General features: G+C 37.7%; 1 gene segment (V, D, J or C); it reads right to left on the bottom strand.

Annotated features, from left to right (window-relative positions):
• Window positions 1-23,473: 23,473 nt before the first annotated feature.
• LOC119515573 lies at window positions 23,474-24,364 on the bottom strand. The segment is given in 2 exon segments: window positions 23,474-24,136; window positions 24,221-24,364. Coding segments are annotated over 2 exon segments (678 nt in total).
• Window positions 24,365-24,730: the final 366 nt, after the last annotated feature.

Raw genomic sequence — 24,730 nt, 5'->3', positions numbered from 1 at the left:
GTGGGTCACATCAATTGGATTGTTAACAACCTAAACCAAAGTTTCCAACTTATTCAACACTAATACTTCTGCCCTCACAAGAATGCATTAAAGAATATGGCTTTTTCTGGGGGACACAATATATACAAACCAGCACATTCCACCCCCTGGATCCCGGAAAACATATTCTTTCCAAATACAAAATACATTCATCCCCTCACAATATCACAAATCTTAAGTCATTTCAGTAACCATAGGTAAGTGCAAGATCCCATCAAATTCAGTTACAGGCATGGTCTGTCCAAAAGGAAAATTCCCCTCTGGCTATGGACCTGTGAAACTTAGAACAAGTTATCTGCTTTCAATATAAAAAGGACAGTCATAGGATAAACATTCCCATAGACATAAGGAGAAAAGGAAAGGAAAACAGGATTTAAGGGACCAAAACTGTTCCTAAACCACACAGGGCAAAGTCAATTTGATTTCAAAGCCTGAGAGTCATTCACAGAATGATGTTGTATCCTTGAGGCTTCAGAGCATGGCTATCCCACACTTTCCAAAGGCTCATGTGGCAGCCTTTTCATCTCCAAACACTTGGCTGAGTACCCCAACATATCCATGCATTGGAGAGGCCATATTCTCCTTGGCCCCACCCTCCTAAAACATCAGGGTTCCACTAGGACTCTGCCTCTCCTGGCCAAAGGCTCTAGCTTCTCTCAACAGTGGAGTGGTGGCCAGGCTCTCTCCAATCCCCAAGGAATGTGCTCCACCCTCTCTGAGGCCTGGGGTGGTAACACTCTTCCTGAGCATCTAGGCAGAAGGCCTGCCCTTGACCTCCGAGGCAAACTCACCCTTTCTATGTGTGTTGGCTGCTCTGTTCTCCCTGCCCAAGACTTCTTGACTTCAGACCTCAATCTCCATGGCTGTCTTTGAGCAAATTTTTTCCTTCAATTTGTCCCTTGTCTGTCTCCTCCAGTACAGATGAGCAGCAGCTCCATCTATAAAGATCTCACAAAAATTCTGTTGGCTTCTCATGAAGCACACAGGGGTCAAATACATCATAAATAGGACTTTCAACAAATCCTTTCTACATTCATAAGGGTAATTTGTCTGCAGTTTGGGTAAATCCTCAAGTGGGCCTATAGCTTATGGGGTTCCAACACCTGGAAGCCCAGAATTTTCAAAAACATCCATTTCTGATTTCTTTGAACCCAGGAGTTCATTTCTAGGTTTGTCTCTTTCCACTCACGTTTTACTATGAACTGCAAGGAGTAATCATAATGTGTCTATAAATCTTAGGTTTGAAATCTCATCAGCCAAGTATCCCAGCTTGTTGCTCTGAAATTCTTCCTTCCATCTAACTCCAGACTCAATTTTGCCAAATTCTGTCACTTTAAAACAAGGATTGCCTTTCTTCCAGTTTGGAAAAACACATTCATCATTTCTGCTCAAGGACTCATCAAAAGTATCCTTAGAGTCCATATTTCCATGAACCATCTCTTCAAAGCAGTTTAGGCTTTTTTTATCAAGTTCCTCACAGTTCTTCCAGAGTCTTCCCATTATATATTTAAAAAGCCACACCAACACGTTTGGTATTTGCCAACTCAGCAGCACCCAACTTCTCTGGTACCAAAATCTGTTCCAGGTAGCTAATGATGTCATTAAGCAAAATACAAGAAATGGATTGGCTTTCTTAAAGGGGGTTTATTTGGTTATACACTTACAGTCTTAAGGCCATAAAGCATCCCAGCTAATGCATTGACACTCGGGTACTTTTACTGGAGAATGGCCAATGGCATGCAGAAAACCTCTATTAGCTGGGAAGTCATGTGGCTGGCATCTGCTTGCTCCCAGGATGCATTTCAAAATGGCTTTTCCAGAATGTCTGCATCAGCTTCCACTGGTCATCTTCAAAATGTATATCTCCGCTACAGCTAGCCATGAGCTCCTGCCTGAGCTGTTATAACACCCATGCTGAATGGGTGGGGCCATACCTCTATGGAAATTATCTAATCATAGCTATCACCTCCAGTTGGGTGTGTCACATCCCCATGGTAACAACATAATCCAAATTTTCCAACTTAATCACCACTAATACATGAGCCCCCACAAGATTGCATTAAAGAAAATGGCTTTTTCTGGGGGATACAATGTATGGAACCCAGCACAGTTATTATCAAATGATTTGATGCATCAATTATGATGAATGTGATTGTTTTACTTCCTTCTGTTAAGGTAGCGTATTACATGGATTGATTTCCTTATGTGACACCACCCTTGCATTCCTGGGATAAATCTTTCCTGATCATGTTGTATAATTTTCCTAATATATTCTTGGATTTGATTTGATATTATATTGAGAATTTTGGCATCTACCTTCATAAGGTTAATTGGTCTATAGTTTTCTGTTCTTGTTATATCTTCATCAGGCTTTGGTAATAGGGTAATATTGGCCTCAAAGAAGTAGTCAGTAATTGTTAGCACCTCAAGTTTTTCTTCAAAGTGTGAGAAGCTTTGGTGTTATTTCATGTTCAAATGTTACATAGAATGCCCAGTGAAGCTTCCTAGTATTGTAAATTTTTATTGCCAGGTTTTTGATTACTGATTCAGTCTGTTTATATATTATAGGTTTGCTGAGAACTAGTTTTTCTTCAGTTTGTTGTGGTGTCATGGGTTTGTCTCTTTATACCTCAAATGTGAGATTGTGTTTAGAAAATGACAAAGTTACATGAGATCATGATACAGTCAGTTTGGTCTTCCAGCAAACACCCACTCAAATATGAGTAAAGGATAGATGAGTTTAAAAGTAAAAAGCACCCAAGACAAGAATTGAATTGTTACATGTATTTACTAAAGGAGCACTTAAGGTAAAATGCCAGATTTACAAAAAAATAATAAAGGGATATATGTCCAAGCCTGGGATCTCCAGTCTCTCCAGTCACAGCTGGATGTGGGATAAGAGTTTATTCTAGTCTAAGTCACAGAGTATATAAAGAGTTTTGATTGAGTTGGCATCCTCAGGCAGGGAAATTTTTCTAAGACTAAGACTCCAACTTTAATCATTTGAGTCACATTTTCTGTTTATGGTTAACAAGAGGTTGAATCTAAGCTCAGTGTTTATAAAAAACCAAGAAGGGTATCCACAGTACTGTCAAAGATCTGAACTCAAACTTGAATGTCTGCAATACTTTCCTGGAGATCTTCTTACTAACTCAACCATGTCCTCTTTAAGAGCAATAAAATAAACTCTGTATTTATATATTAAAAAAAAACAAAATTAGAAATGGATTTACTATTACTTTACAACTAACTTAGTATTGATTTTCTATTTCATTCTATAATTATTGTAGCCATTACACTATGTCTGTCACTTCCTCCCTTCTTGCTTGTTTCTGTTTAGCTTCCCTTCAGTACAATATTCTAATGGAGGATTAAAAGTATGTGACTCATCTTTCTAAGTTATTATAGCAACGCCTTTCTACTTTCCATACTTTGGAAATTGTACTCAAGTATTTGGGGGCACATGTTCCATTCAGTGAGCCTCAATATTGATGGAAATATCTGGCTCCTCACTATCATAACAGAACACATCATGGAATGTGAAAGCAGCAAGTGTCCACAGCTGTCTGATCCCTATATAGATGGAAGGAGTCAGGATCATCATTTCCATATTCCTCAACACCCTCTCCTGCTGAGTCCTTTCCATTTTCTCTACATATTCTACTCCATATTTAATTTGATTAACATATGGGTTCCCTTGTTCTTCTACAAATTCCATGAGGACAAATCGACATTTCTCTCTGAAATTATTGCCCTTATCTAAATTTGCTATAAACATGGGTATATATTCAATGAAGGTGGGTGGTCCATTTATTTAAGATAGAGAATGCTTTAGTCATGGGTTCTTACTGTAGCACTTGTATGCCTGGATTAATATTTAATGTATATCTGCAGTATTCTTTACCATTTTACCTAATCCTGGGTGATCAAAATCCAAATATCATTTAATTATCCCATCCATGTTTTAAAGGTGTTTTCAAAACCAGTGATTATAGTATATAACAAAACACTGTTTAGGATTACATTTAGATCGAAGGCTCCCACCACACCAAGTGTTTTCACAAAAGCAAAGAATAGTCATTACTACATCCCCAATCCCTGGGGAGTTGAAGGCTTTTGAGATTGTTGTCTTGGAAGATTTCCTCCATGGCAATGGGTACACAACCATCCATTTGACTACATGGGTTTTCTGACAGATCAGAATCCTCCATAAATGTGGTTGTTTTATGGACAGTGTAAATGGAAGTTGTTGCCAGGAGATATGGGGTCAATATCAAGTGCCAGTCTCACTTGTTTGTGAAACTCTGTGACTTATAAATTGTCCCCACATCTCCTAGAGTACTTAGTAGAAGGAATGAGTGAAAACAAGGTAATGCATACATCATGGCAATATATAAATGTCTCATAACCTTTGAGTAGTAACCTGGGTGATATGTCCCACTTTTAATGGAAAGAAACACCTAGATATTGGATCAGTATCATAAAACAGGTGGCCACTATCCAGGAACTTTTCTTCCCATCCATTACACACATGTTTTAGACAAAGTCTCTTAGTCTTAGTTACAATAAATTCACTATCAGAAGGATACATTATGTTCTGGAAAGTATGAAGAGTGTTCAGAGTTTATACAGCAGATTGAACTTTCCACTTACATTATTTTTATCAAGATCTTGTGTTAAGTTTTTATGAAGTTGCTGTAAAACATCAGTATTTCCTTGTCCCTATGTATGGTTACTTACTTGATCCTCTTTCCTTAGAAATTAGAAGCAATAACAGAATCCTGAAATCAATGTCATTAGTATAGTAATAATTAATAGTATGACTATGGGCTTAGCATAAATTAATAATATATCAATTATTCCACCAAAGAGGCCTTTGGTGGCACTACCCACAAAATTGGCTATTGTTTTAATGGCTGAGGCAGCAACACTCCATATTACTCAAGTGCTTCTCCTAGTTGTCTAGTCAACACTGAAGCATCCCCTTCATATAAATCCACTCTAAGGTCAGCTTTGGTATCTGCTATTTGCTCCTCTTGCTAGCCCATGTATCACTGAACTTGATTTCAGTTATTATCAGCTTAGCTAAGATTCCAATTATGTGTGGTAACCACACCTGTATAGGTTTTTGAAAATTACCCAAAAGCAGAGCTTGCTCTTTAGGTAAAAGTTTCTTTATTATTCACCCAAAGTATATTACTGTGCCACTGATAGTGACAGTTGTGGATTGATATGGAGGCACATTACATTATACACTATCTGCCACAATTACATAACTGCCATTTTTATAGGAATATATTCTACATAAGGAAATGAAACTGTCTTTACACTTCCATTTACCAAGTTTTATTGCCACAGAGTTGATGCAGAATATCTTCTTTGTACAAAAGATAATCTCTTTCTTCACATCCTCTAGGTTCCAAAAGGTCATTGACTAATACAGCTATAAGGTTGAACTTTATTAATATGATTTGAATTTCTGTTCGTATTAGGTGTATCGCTTCTGTTGAATCTCATAGGTTTTGATGTTGTCATCTCATTTTCATTCATCTCTATATATTCAGCAATTTCTTTTGCTATTTCTTCTTTAACCTACTGATTGTTTATGATTGTGTTGTTTAACTTCCATGCATTTTTGAATTTACTAAGTCTCTGATGGCTATTGATTTCTAATTGTATTACACTGTGTTCATAGAATGTGCTTTGAAAAATTACTGATTTTTTTGAAAAATTTTGAGGCTTGGTTTATGTCCCACAATATGATCAATTCTGGAGAAACTTCTGTGAGCACTAGAGAAGAATGTGTATCCTGGTTATGAGGGCTGTAGTGTTCTATATACATATATTATTACAAACTCAGTTATCAGATTGTTCAGGTTTTCCATTTCCTTATTGTCCCTCTGGTTGATCTATACATAAGGGACAGTTATGTGTTGAAGTCTCCCACAATTATTGTGGAAACATCAACTGCTTCCTTTAGTTTTGCCAATGTTTGTCTTACATATTTTGGAGCAACTTGATTGGGTGCATAAACACTTATGATTATTTCTTCTTGTTTAATTGCCCCTTTTATTGGCATGTAGTGGCCTTCTTTGTCTCTCATAACATCCTTGCATTTAAAGTCTATTTTATCTGAGATTAATATTGCTGCTCCTGATTACTTTTGGCTGTAGCTTGCAAGAAATATTTTTCCATCCTTTCACTTTCAAGTTTTTGTGTCCCTGTGTCTAAGATGAGTCTCTTGTATGCAACATATCGATGGTTCATATATTTTGAACCATTCTGCCAATCTATATATTTTAATTGGGGACTTTAATCCATTTACATTCAATTATATTACTGTGAAGTCCTTCCTTGAATCAGTCATCTTATCCTTTGGTTTATGTTTGTCAGATACAGTTTCCCTCTTCTCTCTTAATGTCCTTTAATGTACCATACAGAATCTCTTTTGTACTGAACCTTTCTCTATCACTGTCTCTCTTTTTTTTGTTTCTCTGTTGGTAGGGCTCCCTTTAGTATCCCAAGTTGGCCAGGTCTCTTGTTAGCATATTCTCTAGCATTTGCTTGTCCATGAAAAATTTAAGCTCTCCCTCAAATTTGAAGTAGAACTTTGCTGGATAACAAATTCTTGGTTGGCAATTTTTCTCTTTCATTATTTTAAACATGACATGTCACTGCCTTCTTGCCTCTATGGTGGCTGCTAAGTAGTCACTGCTTAGTCTTATGCTGTTTCTTTTGTAAGTGTTGAATTGCTTTTCTTTTACTGCTTTCAGAACTTGCTCCTTCACTTCAGCATTTGACAATCTGATCAAAGTATGTCTCCAAGTGGGTTTATTTGGATTTACTCTCTTTGGAGTTTGCTGGGCATTTATGATTTGTATATTTATGTTGTTTAGGAAGTTTGGCAGGGTTTCCCCAATGTTTTTGAATACTCTTCCTAGACCTTTACCCTTGTCTTCCTCTTCTGGAACATCAATGACACTTATATTTGGACACTTTATATTGTCCATTATATCCCTGAGGTCCATTTCAATATTTTTATATTTTCGCCATGCTTTCATTTTTTCACTTTCCATTCTGTCCTCTTCTAGGTCATTAATTCTCTGTTCACCTTCCTCTAATCTAGTACTGTGTGTATCCAGAATCCTTTTAGCTTGGTTGACAGTTTCTTTTATTTCCATAAGATCATCTTTTTTTATTCACTCTCGCAATTTCTTCTTTATGCTCTTCTAGGTTCTTCTTCATTACTTTTATATCCTGTGCCATGCTCTCATTGTCTGTAGTTCTTTGGTTAATCGCTAAAAGTACTGTGTCTCCTCTTCTTTTGAATTGGGTGTTTGGGTTTGTGTTATCCATATTGCCTGGTTTCTTCATATGCTTTAAATTTTTCTGTTGTTCTTTGCCTCTTGGCATATTCTTAACTTGATTGGGTTCTTTTAGGATATGTAAGTTTATTAGAAAAATTATGTATAATTTTTCAGAGCTACAGTTTTGTGGAATATACTTTATCAAACTAACCAGTAGGTGACATCCACAAGACACCTATTTCCCCTAAGCCATTCTCCCCAACTTTGTCTTTGTGGTGAGTGGGGTCTGAATTTTGTGGAGGTCTAATTGGTGCACCAAGTTTCTGTGTGTAGTTGGTGCTCTCCACCTTGAATGCAGGGAGTATGCCTGAATGGTTAGGAAGAGATGGTGGCTTTAATAATCACTTCTCTCAGGTGTTCCTTGAGATTTAAAGCTGTAGCAGGAGTCTAAACCTTCAGTTCAGGCTCACCACAGTTGGGCTCTGCTGCTGACTCACAAGTTCCTGCTGTTGATGTATCCTCCCTGGGACTTCCCAGTGGGCCCCTCTTCAAAGCTGTGCCCTCCTAGGGCCTCTACTGAGGGAAGACTGTGCTACATCACAAGCAAGTGCAGACTTCCTCTACTGAGGGAAGACTGTGCTACATCACAAGCAAGTGCAGACTTCCAAGGGTAGTTCTGGGCATGGTGTGTTATAAGGACATTCCCAACACACTACAAGGGTTGCTGTATGGGGAATTAATTTCCCCTCTTTTCACACACCTCCACCTTCCTAGCTCCAGGGCAATTAGCTGCAGCTGTGCAAAATGCTATCATCCATGCAAGCTATTGGGGCATGTGCACATTTTGCTTGAAACACTTCTTTCCACACTGGGTTGTGTGACACAGCTCTGTGCTGTGGTACCAGGCTCCAGGCTGAAGCATTCCCAGCCCACCAGGAAGAATGGGAATGGTTATTTTCCCCTTTTTCACTGATCTCTGCTTTCTGAGTTCTGAAACAATTATCTGCAGGTGTGTGAAAGTCTGTCATCCATGGCAGCTATTGGGATGTTTGTGGATGTTGCTGAAAACACTTCCTGCCATGCTGCATTGTGCAGCACAGCTGTGGGCTGTGGTGTTGGGCACTGGACAGGAGAGTTTCAGCTCACTGGGAAGATGGGTGTATGGGGCAACATTAATTTCCCCTTTTCCACTGGTCTTCAAATTCCTAGCTCTGAGAAAATTAGCTGTGAGTTTACAAAAGTCTATTGTCCATGCCAGATATTGAGGCAAGCCTACAGGCTGTGGGGAAGCACCTCCCACAGAGCTTCACTGTGTGGCTCTTGCTGCTGGATCCACAAATTCTTTTGGGTTTTTAAATTTTATCCAACTCCAAACACCAACTCCTGGCCCAGATCATGGTGTGGCCACTAGTAGTTACCTAGCAGGCTCACTCACTCATTTCAGAAAGCAGAATCCCAGTTTCACCAAGTACACAGTCCCTGTGTGTCTAGCAGTCTTTGTCCAGTTGGTGCCTCATTGGAACTGGTTATCTGGATCACTTTCTGTCTTTTATCCAGTATTTTTTATCATGATGTTATTTTTTCCCTGTCTCTCCTCACCAGCCATCTTCTGGAACACTCCAAAATAATTACTTTTAAAGGGAAAACCATTGCAATCCCTACTGTATGGATAAAATCATATACAAACAAGAAAGGTGATAGTTTCTTCCAACTAAAGTCTCTCATCTTGTCCACTGTCTTCCTCTAAGAAGAAAAGATTTATCTCCATTTTAGGGCACCAAAACCAGGACCAGAGAACAATGGTGGAAAGAAAACCATTAGAGATTCAGGAGGTGAGAGTTGGGAAAAATAGCGCTCTACATTCAGGATCCTGAATTCATGCTAGACCCCAACATCTTTGAGGAGGAGAGACAGTAACACTCATGTGTCCACACCCCAGAACTAGATTCACAATGCCTGACTTATAATAAGTCTAAGTGAGTAGATGAGGGAATGCATCCTTAGCTCATCCACCTCCATCACTCTGACAACAGTCATGCCAATATGAAAGTTGGCATTCAGCTGCAAGAGCTGAAAGGGCAAAGTATCTCTACAAAGTACAGAAAAGATCCCAAGCCAAGAAAAGGATCTCAAATAGCAAATCATATAATATAATAGAAGATCAACACGGGAGGACTTACACTTTTCTTTCTAAAGCCACAGTCATCAAAACAGCATGGTATAGGCAAATGAAGATTGGCATATTCATGAATGGAATTGAACTGGGTGTTCAGACATAACTCCTCAGATCTATCACAAGGCTCCTAAATCCACTGAACTGGGACATAATAGTCTTTTCAGTAAATAGGGATGGGAGAATTGTATATCCATATCCAAAGGAATTAAAGAGGACCCTAACATGGACCCTTTACAAAAATCAACTGAAAATGGATAAAAGACTTAAATAAGAGTCAGTACCATAATACTCCTAAAAGAAAATATAGGGGAACAACTTCAAGACCTAATGACAGGAGGTAGCCTCTTAGACCTTACAGCCAGAGAAAAGAAATGCAAGAGAAAAAGAGATAAATGGGATCTTCTCAAGATTGAACAACTCTGTGATTTAAAGGACTTTGTCCAAAAGGTGAAGAGGCAGCAAATTCATTGGGAAAGAATATTAAGTAATCATATATCTGACAATGTTTGATATCCAGTATATACAAATAAAACCTACATTTCAACCAAAAATGGGGCAAACTACCCAGTTATAAAATGGGCAAAATATATGAGTAGAGATTTTTCCAAAGAGGAAATTCAAATTGCTAAAAAGATATGAAAATATGTTCATCTTCATTAGCTATTAGAGAAATGCAAATAAAAACCATAATGAAATGTCATCTCATGCCTAAAGTATGGCCACCCTTGAACAAACATTAAACTACAAATGTAGGAGATGATGCAGAGAAATAGGAACACTTACCCACTGCCGGTGGGAATGTAAAATGGCACAGCCACTGTGGAAGGCATTTTGGCAGTTCCTCAGAAAATTGATACTGAGTTTCCCTAGCACACAGGTATTCCACCACTCAGAATGTACCCAGAGTATCTGAAAGAAGGGACACGAGCAGACATTGCACATGCATGTTCATAGTGGCAATGCACACAGTTGCCAAACAATGGAAACAATAAAGTGCCTGTAAACAGATGTGTGTAGAAACAAAATGTGATATATACATGATAGCATATTATGCAGCAGTAAGAAGGAATGAGGTCCTGAAAAATGTCACAGCATGAATGAAATACAAATACAAAAGTCTGAGTGAAATAAGCCGGAGACAATAAGAGACGTATCTTATGATTTTGCTACCATAATCCACATAGAAAATATGAACTCAGAGTATTTAAATGTAGACTAGACTATTGGGACCTAGAGAAAGAAACAAGACAAGGGAGTGTTGTTACTTAATATATACAGAATAGTTAATGAGGTTGAAATTAAATATTTGGACTTGGACTGTGGCAAGGGAGCTCACTACTGAGATTTTAAGTAATAGTGTCATATTGTAGTTGAATTTGATTGAAAGTGGTTTAAATTCAAGTATGTCACCAATTAGCACTACAAATGTAAGTAAGTTCTTTCTTGAACTACTACAAATTTAAAAAAATAGAGGTGTTTATGGGAAAAATACATCTGTGGTAAACTATGTTCTGTATTTAATAGTAATATCTTAATTTTCATTCATCAGTAGTAAAAGAATTATCACACCAATACTATGGTTCAACATGGTGGGAGTGGCTAAGAGGTATAGGAGAATTTTGGGTTTTTTAATTCTCATTTTTTTCTGGAATAATGAAAATGTTCTAAAATGTATCATGGGGATGTATGCACAAATATTTGATCATAGTGTAAACAAGTGTACACTTTGGATGTTTTGTGTGGTATGTGAATATAACTCAATAAAAATGTAAGAAAAAATAAAACCAAGCAGGGAGATAAAAAGAATTTATCACTAGAGAAATCTAGCCTTCTGATGCCCAGAGCAGAAAAAAATTCAACTCTTCTTTGCATGGGAACAATAAACTCCAAATCTACTATGAAGAGACTTACAGAAACTCACACAATGAAGGCTCACAGAGGAAAGGTGTGATCATATTGAAGCATGAAAAATTGAATTGTAATAAAAATTAATAAATAAAATAAAATTACACAACAATATCTGCTATCTTATGTAATATGCATAGATTTCAAAAAAAAAGTTTAGGGTAAATCAGAGCAAGTGAGCAGTTTTACTGGAAAATCTTTTGAAAGGAGACTAATATGTGATCTGATACTGGAAGTAAAATATAAAAACAAATAAATATCTTTATTAATTTGCTAATATTACATTTTAAAACAAATGCCACAAAATATATGAAGTAGGTGTCAATGTTGCCTCCATTTCACAGATGTCAGTGTTCAAACAGAGGCATAGGGGGTTTTTGATGTGCCCAGGGGCTCCCATCTGGTGAGAGAGCCCCAGTGTGTGGACCTGTGCTCCTCACCCTGGACCCAACTGCTCCCCTGAACCAGCAACAGGAAAACATGTGACATTCCCAGTTAGGTTTCAGGAAAACCCTCTTTAAAATGGGATCATGGTGTGATTTTGCTCCATTCTGTGTTTATTTCAAGAACATTTAGAACACGTGTTTATGCAGATGAATTTGAACGATTTTCTGATATTTAAACTCTTACAATTGTGTCCTCTGCACAGTCACATTAATTTGTTTATTTGCAACAACCTTAATGAGGTATACTCACATGAAAGAAACTGCACATATTTGTTTTTCCAATTTGGTAAGTAAAGACATAAGTGTATACTCATTAATTATAAACACAATCATGACAGTGAACAAATTTATCAGCCTAAAAAGTTTCCCCTTATTCATCTTTAATTCCTTCTACAAACCATTCTCTCCTACTCTGTTCCAGGGAAACTACTGATATTCTTTTTTTAATTGTCTGCATCTTCCAGAATTTATATAAATTGAATTGTACAGTATGCACTTTTGCATAATTTCTATCTCACAGAATAATTGAGATTTCATGTTTTTTAGAGGGTATCTGGCAGTCAATGATTTTGATGCTCAGTGTTTTTCCAATGTTTACTAATAAAACATTGTGGTTGTCTATTCAGCTGTAGATGGGTACTTGGATATTTTTCAGTTTTCCACATGTACAGAGGAGTCTAGTCTACATGTTGATTGCATAGAAATCTGAGAAAATTTGTTCTTGTTATTGTAAAAACAAGAAAGGTAGGCAAACTGAAAGTTAATTTTTATGTTTCACCAAAAATCTGCTAAATATATGCTATTTACCAGAAAGCCACTTTAAATTCTAATGCATTGGGGGTAAAGTGTAAAATTTTGTATGCTATGTTTATATGTACTCTTCTAGTTTTGGTAATGCTGCTGCAATGCAAAACACCAAAGATGGGTTGGCTTTAATAAAAGGGGGTTTATTTGGTTACACAGTTACAGTCCTAAGGCCATAAAATGTCCAAGGTAACACATCAGCATTTGGGTACCTTCACAGGAGGATGACCAATGGTGCCTGGCAAACCTCTGTTAGCTGGGAAGGCATGTGGCTGGCATCTGCTCCAAAGTTCTGTTTTCAAAGTGGCTTTCTCCCAGGACATTCCTCTCTAGGCTGCAGTTCCTCAAAAATGTCACTCTTAGTTGCACTTGGGGTATTTGTCCTCTCTTAGATTCTCCAGAACAAAAGTCTGCTTTCAAAGGCCATCTTCATAATTTCTCTCATATGCAGCTCCTGTGCTTTCTTCAAAGTGTCCCTCTTCGCTGTAGATTTCAACAGCTGTCTTCAAACTGCAGTTCCTCTCCCAGCTTCAGAGTGTCCCTCTTGGCTGTAGCCCCTCTTCAAAATGTCCCTCACAGCTGCACTGAGATCCCTCTGCTGTCAGCTCATTTATATGGCTCCGCTGATCAAGGCCCAACCTGAAAGGGTGGGGTCAAGCCTCCATGGAAATTATCTCATGAGAGTTATCACCTCCAGTTGGGTGGGGCGCGTCTCCATGGAAACACTCAAAGAATCACAATCTAATCAAAACTTATACATCTGCCCACACAAGATTACATCAAAGATAATGGCATTTGGGGGAACATAGTACATTTAAACTGGCACATGTGCCAGAAGAAAATTTGATTTACAATATTAATTTTGGACAATGCTCGGTTCTTAAAATATCAGTTGCCAGTATTATAGGTTGAATTCCATACTCAGAGGTCAATTCTACAAATACCAATTTATTGAACTGATAATTGAATACACAAATATGCATTATGGTTGGAAACTTCCACTCTCTCTAATTGTTCAAAAAAATAGGAAGCTAATAAGAACAGATATAGATGACATAAATAGAATTTTCAACATCCTTGATTCAATTATCATTTATAGAAGGGTCATGGAAAAACAACATAATACACAAAATTTGACTGGCCATAATTATTAGGAGATACAAAAACTAAACACAGTATGCTGTCCTGGATTTTATTTTTGTAAAACCATAAAGGATATTCATAATATGACCAGAAATACCCATTTCTAGACATATACCTAATAGAATTGATAACAGGGACAAACTGTCAAATTGCTATCAGAAAACTGACAAAGACATATTTTCTTCAGCAATATATGAAAGCAAAACTTTCTGAACTCCACAGATGGAAGTTACATTTACTCATTCATTTTATTTGCTCTTATATGAAGCATGAATACTATTATGTCCTTAGCACATCCTCAACCAACAGTGATTACAAGGACATTATCTATTTAGGAATTTTTAATGATATGCTGTAAATTGCAAAATAGCATATTCTACTTCAAGATACCCTCTTCCAACAAATCTATGTATTTTCCATTTTTGATATCACACCTTAAGTTTCTTATTTATTGTATTATTAACATTCACAATTATTTAATGATTTTTGCATCCTGTGACCTTTCAGCATGTTAAAAATTTAGATTCTGTATAGTCCGATAGGTTTATATTTTAGAACTTCTCATTCACAGTCATAACCACACACACCACACACAAAGAAACACAGAAAAACAGATAATGAATTTTATAACTATTGGATTCATTTGAAAGTACTTTTGTTTATACTGTAAGGTAGTGCTCCAAAATTTTATACAATCAGTGAAAGAGAAAAAATGGGAACTTCAGACTGTGTGTGCATATTTATATAATCAGAATAAAATGAAAAAATAATAGAAGTAAACCACGCAAAGAGAGAGTCCTAATGTGAACTAATGCAAAATGTCCAAAATGGGGAAAAGTGTATGAGGGGAGTATATAGGAATTATATACTAGTTACATGTGTTCTATTCCCCTGTAAACTTACAAATCCTTTAATAAAACTAATTTTAAATGGATATTAGTAGTGTAGGAATGGAGGTGGAGCAAGATGGCAGCATAAGGAGGAGTGGAATTAGGTAGTCCTCTAAAGAAACTACTAAATAGCCAGGAACAACTAGTAAATAGTCTGGAACAACTGTTGGGAGACATCCATGACTGGACCCATATTGTGCACAAGTGTGGAAAGGGTGGAACCACTGAAATCACAGAGCAGAATTTAAAGGAATGCACCCTAAACTGCAGAGCTGGTTCCCCTCCCCCACTGGCATGGCAGACTGTGTTGGAAAACTTCCCTATGTAAAAAGAAGTAGGCTATCATGAGTGAGGGAAAGTAACATGACGAAAATCCAACTGTAGTTTTAATTAACAAATTTGGACTACTGAATATGAGCTACAAGCACACATAAACCCAGAGCAAGCAGGAAAGTAACCCTAAGGTCTCTCCTGGCAGAGGGGAAGTGGAACTGATGGAAAAATAAATAAATACAGAAGATTTTGCAGACAGGCTCAGAATACTGGAAAATTGTTTTGTCCCAAGAAAGGGGGCACTTAGAACTGGGTACCAACTTTGGTTGACTAGTGAAACTTGGAGGCTGGGGGCTGTGTCTGAAAGTGGGATTTGTTTTATATTTTTTTCTCCCATTCCAAGTAGCTCATTAGAGAAACCCTTAGAAATTTTAGATTGTCAGCCCTGACTCAAGCAGGAAATTGAGAGAGTCAGAGAGGCAAATGAAAGTATAGGAGAAAATGCCCTAAAGAGCATATCTTCCCTAAGAAAAGACATTGGGAGCTAAACTGGCAGCCATCCCTCAGAGAATTCAGAGCCCAGCACCTCAGTTAACAACAAACAACAACAACAAAACAGAAACAACTTAAGCTTAGCTTCTGACACCATCAGCCCATGGCCAGAACAGGGGCACTTTATGCTAGCAGGGAACTGCATGCTGACAAGAATCACCTGCTGAGCAGGATAGAGAAAGCACAGAGTCTAGAGTCCTCACAGGAATCTGAAGAAAATAACTAAACTAAATAATTATAAAAAGGGGATACAAGGGAGTGCTGTGGGATTCTTGCTGGTGGTGGTGTATGATGTTTGCATTATATTTTATTTTTTCTTCTTTCTTTTTTATTCCTCAGTCTTTTTTCTCCTCATTATCCTTAATTGTAGAGAAATGGAAATATCCACATATAGATTGCATTATTAAATGCATAAATGTGATTATCCTGGGAAATATTGTTTGGTTCCTTGGGATGGATTGTATTCTCCATGAATAAATCTGCTTAAAAAACAGAGGGATACAAGTGCTGGAGAAAATGTGGAAAGAGAGATGAACATATTCAGGTTGTTTGGGATGCAGAATGGGGCAGCACATCTGGAGGGCAGTGTGGGGTGGCCATAGAGTCCTGCAACCTGTTATTGGTGGTATACTTGGAGAAAATGAGAGTAGGGACATGAGTGGACATTTGCACCTTGTGTTTGTGGTGCAAGTATTCATTATTTGCAATGGATGGAGGTGGCCTATGTATACAGCAACTGATAAATTTAATGGTAAATTATGGTGTATACATACAATGTATTATTGAGTGGTGGAAAGAAGAAAAGAAGTTGTGAGTTAGGTAACCTTGTGAATTGAACTTGAGGACAATAGTTTGAGTGTAGTAAGCCAGAAATTAAAGCAGACACATTGTAATGTCACACTAATATGGACTAAAAGTAATTTGCAAACTCTGAGAATGGAATCTGGGAGCATGGGATATTAAGGGAAGGCTTATGTAAGGATTTCTCAATTGTAAACTCTTACAACAGTTGCATCTCTTCATGATTTGTGACACTTATTTTTAAATTCCTGGATGCTGAACTGCTTGGTGTGACATGGTCAATTCCTTGAGCTTTGGGTATCTGTGTGGCAACTGGGAATCAGAGCCAGAGTTAAACAGCTGGAGTGTCGGCGTTGTCTATTGCAGCAAGTGTTAAAGTGGTTGAAAAGGAGATCAGACTTCAACTGGAAATATGAATAAAACTGACTTGGTTGAGATTGGGGTGGATCACACTAAAGGGGTGTTGTATTAACTGTGCTGTAAAACTTTGGCTGTTGTGTGGGAAGAAAGGAACAGGCATTTATTTGGGGCAAAATCTATATTTTGTGTCGCACAGTATATAATTTACCTTATATGGTCAGTTTACTCAACCCCCATAATTACATGGAACTTGAGTAAGGAGTGAATTCTGGTTGGTTTGTACAGGTTAGTTTGAAGACCTAATACATCACAGAGTAATTTGGGGAGGTAACAAAAAGTATTTGCAAAGCCCTCTAGAGGGACAGTGGAAAAATGTGGAAATATTAAACTTCAATAACTGGGGAATTCCTGATATTACTGCAAGCTTTGGGCACCACCAGTTTAGCAGGCTTTGCCCTCAATCTTGGGGCTTGACTTTATGAAGCTTGTTACTGCAAGTTAGAGGATATGTCTACATATAATTGTGTCTGAGTCACTCCCAGAGAACCTCTTTTGTTGCTCAGATGTGGCCTCTCTCTAAGGAAAATTAGTAGATAAATGCATTGCCTTCCATTCTACATGGGACATGACACCCAGTGGTGTAAATCACTATGGCAACATGGGATGTGACTCCTCAGGATGAGCCCAGATTTGGCATCATATGATTGAGAAAGACTTCTGGACCAAAAGGGGGAATATAAATGAAACAAAATAAAGTGTCATATCTTCCTGACTCCACCAGCTGAACTTCACACAGGACATCTGCAGACACAGAGTAAACAGCGTGAGAGCCATCCCAGGTAGAATTGTCACAGCTATTCCTCATGAAGGAGGAATGTTATATTTGACAGTGAGGAGAACAGAAACCCAAATAATCACAGCCCCCATGGTGATGGACCCTGGGGAAGGACAGAGGCTCAGGTGGGTGGTTGCATGTCTTTCTCCATAAAGTCTAATATGACTCCTCAGAAGGGCTTTTCCCTCACCAGGCTCTGGATCCCATGGAAGGCAGGTAAAAAAGGATCTGTGGGACATGATGCAAAGCTTCTTTGCCTGTCACCCCTTCTTTTTCTCCAATTTGATGTTATCTGGGTTCTTTTAAGGTATGACCTCATCCCCAAGGAAAATCACTAAGGACTTGAAAAGGAAACTTGCCCAGAGGACTCAGACTTCCTACTCAATATGTGGATTGGTTGGGACTATAAATCACTGTTCTCCCCAAAAGTGCAAAGTGTTTGTAGAGAATTAAAGGAAATGCAGGTCTTGTACACAGGACTGCAGTACATGGTTTCCAATGCCCTGAGCTCAGGTGGTCTCCTTGTCCAATGAAAGTACAGGCAGGTCATACCAAGGTGTCTCTCTGTACCTCTCTATGTGCATTGTGGGAAGTTTTTAAAGGATGTTTTCTATGTATGGAAAAGGATTTTAGCAATTCCTGGTGTCAAACTTGTGACCTGATTTTTATGCTGCCGTCCCTGGTCTTCCTTATTTATGAAGGATTTTCCCCAAGGGTAGAGGGATCTCCTGACAATGCAAACAGGACACATGGAAAAGGAATGATAACTACGTATGGTGAGATTTTAGCTGAGACATTTCTCAGAGTCACAATTACAGTAATACTCCTTTGCAAGTATAACTTTGATTAAAAAAAAAACAAAAAACAAAACTGACAAGTCCATAACAAGAGCATGAATTTGCTGACCCATATTTCTTCTGGATATTGATGCAGAAATACTAAAGAATTTAGGTAATCCAAATTCATTTATCTAGAGAGATATGATAAAATATCATTGTTTTTCTTAACAAATATTTATGCATTTAAACTTTTAAGATTCACCTATAAAAATTTTGAACTAATCTATTAAACTAAGTCTACATTTAATGAGCGTAACATACAAAGGTTAATCATGAAAGTTGCCCTTGGAGAATATTTAACTAAGGACCCTAAATATAAATCTTGCAAGCAAACAGAAAACTTACTTGTATTTCTATTAGCAATGGAAAAAAAATTGAAAAGTATCATCATTTGCAAAAATTTCAAATATATAAAATGCCTAAGAATCAATGCAAACTCTTGGTTAAACATCTTCTCTTAAAACTGCCTGGAATTAAGAGAAACCAAAGAGAAAAATATTAACTCAATGGACATACCATATTTATTGATTGGAAAGCAACACAAAATGTCATTTCTTCCTCATTTGATCATGAAATAAAATGCAATGCAAATAAATACCTGAAGATATAGTTTAAATATTAACAAACTGATTTTTATATCTTAGAAATATATCCAAGAAATCTTAAAATTAAAAAAAGATAGTTAAATGTAAATAGAATCAGAGATGCATTTTGTAAAAGTGAAAAATAAACAAATATTGTGAACTTGTTATTTTTGCCTTCTATCCTCTTCTAATGTATACACTGACAATTTTTGTGCTCTGTGTGTGTGCAACATAGTTGTAGCATCTCATATAACAGCATCAGAATTTATAAGTGATTTAAAATAAGCAAAGGCACCTGATCCTGGATGCCACAAGAGACTGAGGCTGCCCTTGAGCCCATGTAAGTTTTTCCCTCTATTCCTACTTCCACCCAAAGACTCAAAACATGCATGATGGTAGGGAAAAGTTATTTTTTGTTTCCATTCTCTGGAGACTGACTTAAATTCAGAGAATGAAATTTCACGAAGTCAGTTAAGTGATCTTTTTATTTATGCTTCCATCCAAATCCAGAAGAAAGGACAGGTGAAAAATTCACACACACACACACACACACACACATGCACACACATGCACACACACATGTAATAAGAGTTTTAAAAGACATAAAAACTCTACTTTGTTTAAATCTTGGGTTGATAAACAACTGTCTTAAAAAGATGCAGTGGCCACTGTCTGGGGTTTACATGTTGTGGAACAAGAAGAGCGGACCCCAGGCAAGGTCAGGGAACTCCTCCTCAGCCCCTCTCTGCACCTGCCCCTGGGGATGGCCATTCTTCTCTACTGAGATGATCATGTGATTTTACATATTATTCTATTGATTTCATGTGTTATAGTAATTGATTGATACATGATAAGACAACCTTCCATCCCTGGAGTAAATATCAATTGTTTAAGACACATAATTATTTGTATGGTACTTTAATTTTCTATCTGGTATTATTTTGAGGATTTTGTTCCCATATTCTGAAGTGATATTGGTGTATTGTTTCCTTTCCTTCTGATGAATCTTTCTGTCATTGAAGTCAGGAAAATAGGCACCATATATAATGACTGGAGAAGTGTTCCTTTCTCTTCAATTTTTTGGAACAATTTGTCCCAAATTTGGAAGCAATGTGATTCATTCCTCTTTGAATGATAGGTAGAATACAGGTGTGAATCTATATTCTCCTTGACCTTTATTCACAGTTATTTAAGTTTACTGATTCAATCTATTCATTTTTATGTATGCATTCATATTATTTAATCCTTTTCATTTTCTAGCAATGTTTCCCTTCCATCTAAACTTTCTAATATTTTGGCTCACAGTTATTAAAACTGTTCATGATAATCATTTTTATTTATGTTTTGTTTTCAGGAAAGCCAACTTCTATTTAGTAACTCTAATAATTCACATAATTCTGTCATTTTAAATGTCTGGTGATTTTTTTAACTTTCAATTATTCATTTCATCCCCAGAATTTCCTTTTGGTTCTTTTAAAAATTATTATACATTATTGATATTAAATATTTGGTGCCAGTATATCTTCATTTGCTTCTTTAGTCAAGAATTCCTTTAGATTTGTGGAAGCATTATAATAGTTCCTTTAAAATACTCATTTGTTAAATATGACATATGACCTAACAACAAGCAGTTTCTGTTGCATGCATTTTTTCAAGTATCCATGTCCTATGTTCATACATCTTTGTGTGTTTCATAATTTCTCATTGGAATTTTCTTATTGTGAATATATTGCAGCAACTCCAGATACTGCCAGCCCACCCCTCAGTGCTTGTGTTTTGCCTCCTTCCTAGTTTAGTGACTGGCTGGAATAATTCACTGATGCATCCCTGCCATGCTTTGCTGAGTATATGATATTTTATCTCAGGGAGGATTTGGTTCCTCCGACAGTTACCCTGGTATGAAAAACTGGTTTCTTTTTTTTTTTTTTTTTTTTTTTGAGGATTTTGTTTGAATATTCCAGGAAACACCAGAAGAGCCAAACCACCAGCCACACATCACTATTCAACAAAAGAAACTGTTGGCCAATTGTTCTACTCCTTAGTACCCTACTCTGAAGCCTAAATGCATCTACTATCTAATGAAAATAAATTTGGAGACTTCTGATATTTACTTATGAATTCAGGGTTTGGTGCCTTTTCTCACAAAAAAAATGGTATCCTCTCATCTGCCTTATTCACCATTCCTCACTTGTAAACTATGAGGTCTTCAGTGTAGACTTTTTTTCAATGGATGCAGGAATCTTATTCCAATTCCTTTCACCACAATTCCCATGCTTTCTGTGAAAATTATTGGGTTTAAAGTGCTCCCAAGTCTGTGCAAAGATCTTACCAGGGTCTTGGATCAGAACTAAAAGCTGGGATGAGAAAATGAAAGTGCTCACTTGAAGATAGAACCCAACACTAGAAACTATTTGGTGAAGTAGGGGGAACCTATTGAGCTCTCCTATGCTTGCCCTCCTGGCTTGAGGTCACAAACCCATGAGCAAAAAAGGCATATTCTTAGGGACTTACACCCAACATTGAACTCCAATTCCATGAGTGTGCTTTCAGCAGAAGAAAGAAGCAGTTTTCTGGATCACACTCACTCTGCAGTTAGTGTCAGGAGCAGCACCTTGTTAGGATGAGACCTGCTGGTGTCCTGCCCTTCCTAGCAAGAAACGCCTTTTATGTAGGTTTATTGTTGTAGATACTATCCCTCAGCATATTTGTTGTAATTCATTCTTATGTTCTTACATATCAAGCATCTGTTGATCTGTAAACTAAACAGTTTTTCAATATATCCATTTACCTAATTTTATTCATAGTTTACCCTGATGGTGGTAGTTTTGTTTCCCATTAATGGACAATAGAATGCAATCTGCAGTTCATCTTGAATGTCTAGTAGTTGTGAAAAGTATTTTTCTTTCCCTTACATGCATAGTAACAAAAAGATATCTGGAAATTTACAAAGTATCAAAATGTATTCAAAACATCACCAAATTGAAGCCACAGTATAAAGAATAATACTAAGATATGGAGACAGATTTGCTCCAAAGAAGAAAGAAGGCTCAATTTAAAGTCTAGTTTGTGCAAATATTGCCAGACCACATATAAGTTAGCCAGAAGATTAAAAAGTTTCCAGTAATTAATTTCTACATTTAATTGAGATAAAATTCCTAGATTGTATGTCACAGAGGCCATAACCATGTGTTCTTGCAGGCTTTTCCTCCAAAAAAACTAATAATCCCCTGAAAACCTAAACAAAACACAAAATACAAAGCTATTAACCTCAGTGATGCTGGGGAAACAGTGGTAGAAATGCTTCCACAACCACCTGCAGAGTTCCACCATGAATCAAAACAATTAATGCAAATACGGAAAGCAAAGAAACTATCATCCTACTGGAACTAGTGGGATCCTGTAGAAAGGGATCAGGAACTGAGTCCACCATGGAAAGTATGCCCAGAGAAACCTCCTCTCTCTTCAATGAGTAATAACAACCTAAAACTGAGAAGAAATATCTGAATTTGGCAGCAGAAGACACTGTTAAAAAAACATTGCCATTAGAAACATCAGATAAAAAAACACTCTACCCCAGGGAGAGGAAGAAATAGACGACACTCCAAGCACTGCCTCATGCAGATGATGTTCCTACCACTGTCCATCCTGCTCATATCACAGCCTCTTCCCAGGGATCGGAGACTCAGAGAGTCCAGTAGGCACAGAATCAGGTATGCGTCATGCGATGGTCATGTCCTGAAAGTGTGCTAGGTCCTGTAGGTATTTATTGTCCTGCACAGCTGGGACAGAAACTCTCATTCCTTTAATAGTTGCTGTGAAGAGAAAACTTTCCCAGATGCAGAGCCAGAGCAGAGAGGAGACAGTGGGGGGCAGGCTCAGCTTCCCAGGATGCACTGGAATGTGAGCACCGAAAACACATCTACTAGGTCTGGCCTCACTGTGAGGATCCTCAGATCAGCTCTATCCTCAGAAGCCTGTGGCTGTGCAGAGAGGACTAGAATTTAGACAAGCTCTTTCTGGTGACATTAATTATTTCTCAGTAAGCTGTAAACATAGATTTATATTATATTTATAGAAACAGTTTGATGATTTTAGGGAAATAAAATCTGTGACAATGATTGACATATAGAGACATGAATAATAAAAAGAAAGTTATTAATTAAGTATAAATGGTATCAGGAATGCTATTTAGATTAAAGATGAGACATTATGAATCTACAATTTTTAGCTTATAGCACTATATATTTTGAAAACACATGTATGTGTGATACAATGATGGCATTTTATGTATTAGAATCATATTTTATAAGGAATTTAATATAGGAGCAGAGATCTGGTCACTGTTGTCACATGAGAGGGAGGGAACAAAGTGAGGCACTTGGAGCTGCTCCTAGAGAGGCCAGGTTTCCCACCTCCTCATCCTTCCCCTAAGGATATGGGCTCAACAGCATGGTGGGCTGGGAAAATTTTCCTGAATATTTTCAGAAATGTTAGTTATGTTGAGGGAAACAATTTCACAGAGATGATAAATGCAAGTTTTATTCCCACTTTCAGGCATATTCATACAATTCATATAGCATTGTAAATAATTTAGGTATGTACGTATTTAAACATGAATTTAGTAACAAAGTCCTTTCCTGAGTTTGAATCTTAGATTCATCCCAGCACTGAATGCATGTTATGGGGTTACATGTTGTGGAACAAGAAGAGGGAACCCCAGACAAGGCCAGGAAACTCCTCTCAACCCCTCTCTGCACCTGACCCTGGGGATGGACACTGAGCTCCCCCTGGTGGTCCCAAGTGCCCCTGCAGCCCAGCCCCTCCTGAGCCCTCAGGGGAGGTTTTTGTCTGGGCTCAGCCTGACTTCCTCTCACTGTGTCTATCCCACAGTAATACACGGCCGTGTCTTCAGGACTCAGGCTGCTGAGCTTTAAATAAACTTCATTCTTGGAGTTGTCCTTGGTGATGGTGACTCGGGACTTAAGAGATGGGTTATAATATGTGCTTCCACCACTGGTTATCCAACCAATATACTCCAGTCCCTTTCCTGGAGCTTGCCGGATCCAGCTCATACCATAGCTGGATAAAGATAATCCAGAGACAGAGCAGGTGAGGGACAGGGTCTGTGAGGGGTTCACCAGGCCAGGTCCTGACTCCTTCAGCTGCACCTGGGACAGGACACCTGAGGAAAAGGAGAAACACAGTGAGTCATGTGCTCAGTTACATGAACCCAATTACCTTGATGTCTGAATCCCGAGACACTCACTTCTGGGAGCTGCCACCAGAAAAAGGAAGAACCACAAGGATTTCATGTTCTTGGGGATGATGTCTCTGACTCCCAGAAAATATTTTCCAGAAAACAAAGAAGCCTGAATTTAAGTAATTGTGCCCTTACTTTGATATGGTTACCTTGGTGGTGATTTGCATGTGGGTGGTATCATTCTATGTAAAGGGGAATGGGGGAGAGAAGGACATTTTCTCTGGTGCTTCCCTGAGAGAGTTAAGCTGGGGTTTCCTCAACTTCTCCTAGGGTCTCTCTTTAAGCTCAGCTTCCTCTTCCTCCACACAAGAAATATGCTGCATGAGATGATAAGGGAGAAAGATCTTTTCAAGGATCATAGATAGCTTTGGAATAGGGTCAATGTGACTGTTTCAAGTGATGTATTTACATAGCAAGTAGCCACCATAAGTCAAGGACCCCCTAAATTTGTGGAAACATGCTGATACATTAAGATTCTCTTTTGCAAAAGTCCATGATATACTCCAAAATTCTGAG

Source organism: Choloepus didactylus, chromosome 19 (genome assembly GCF_015220235.1).
Source record: "Choloepus didactylus isolate mChoDid1 chromosome 19, mChoDid1.pri, whole genome shotgun sequence".
In the NCBI taxonomy this organism is placed as follows: Eukaryota; Metazoa; Chordata; class Mammalia; order Pilosa; family Megalonychidae; genus Choloepus; species Choloepus didactylus.
This window is presented reverse-complemented; position numbering and strand designations above follow the sequence as displayed.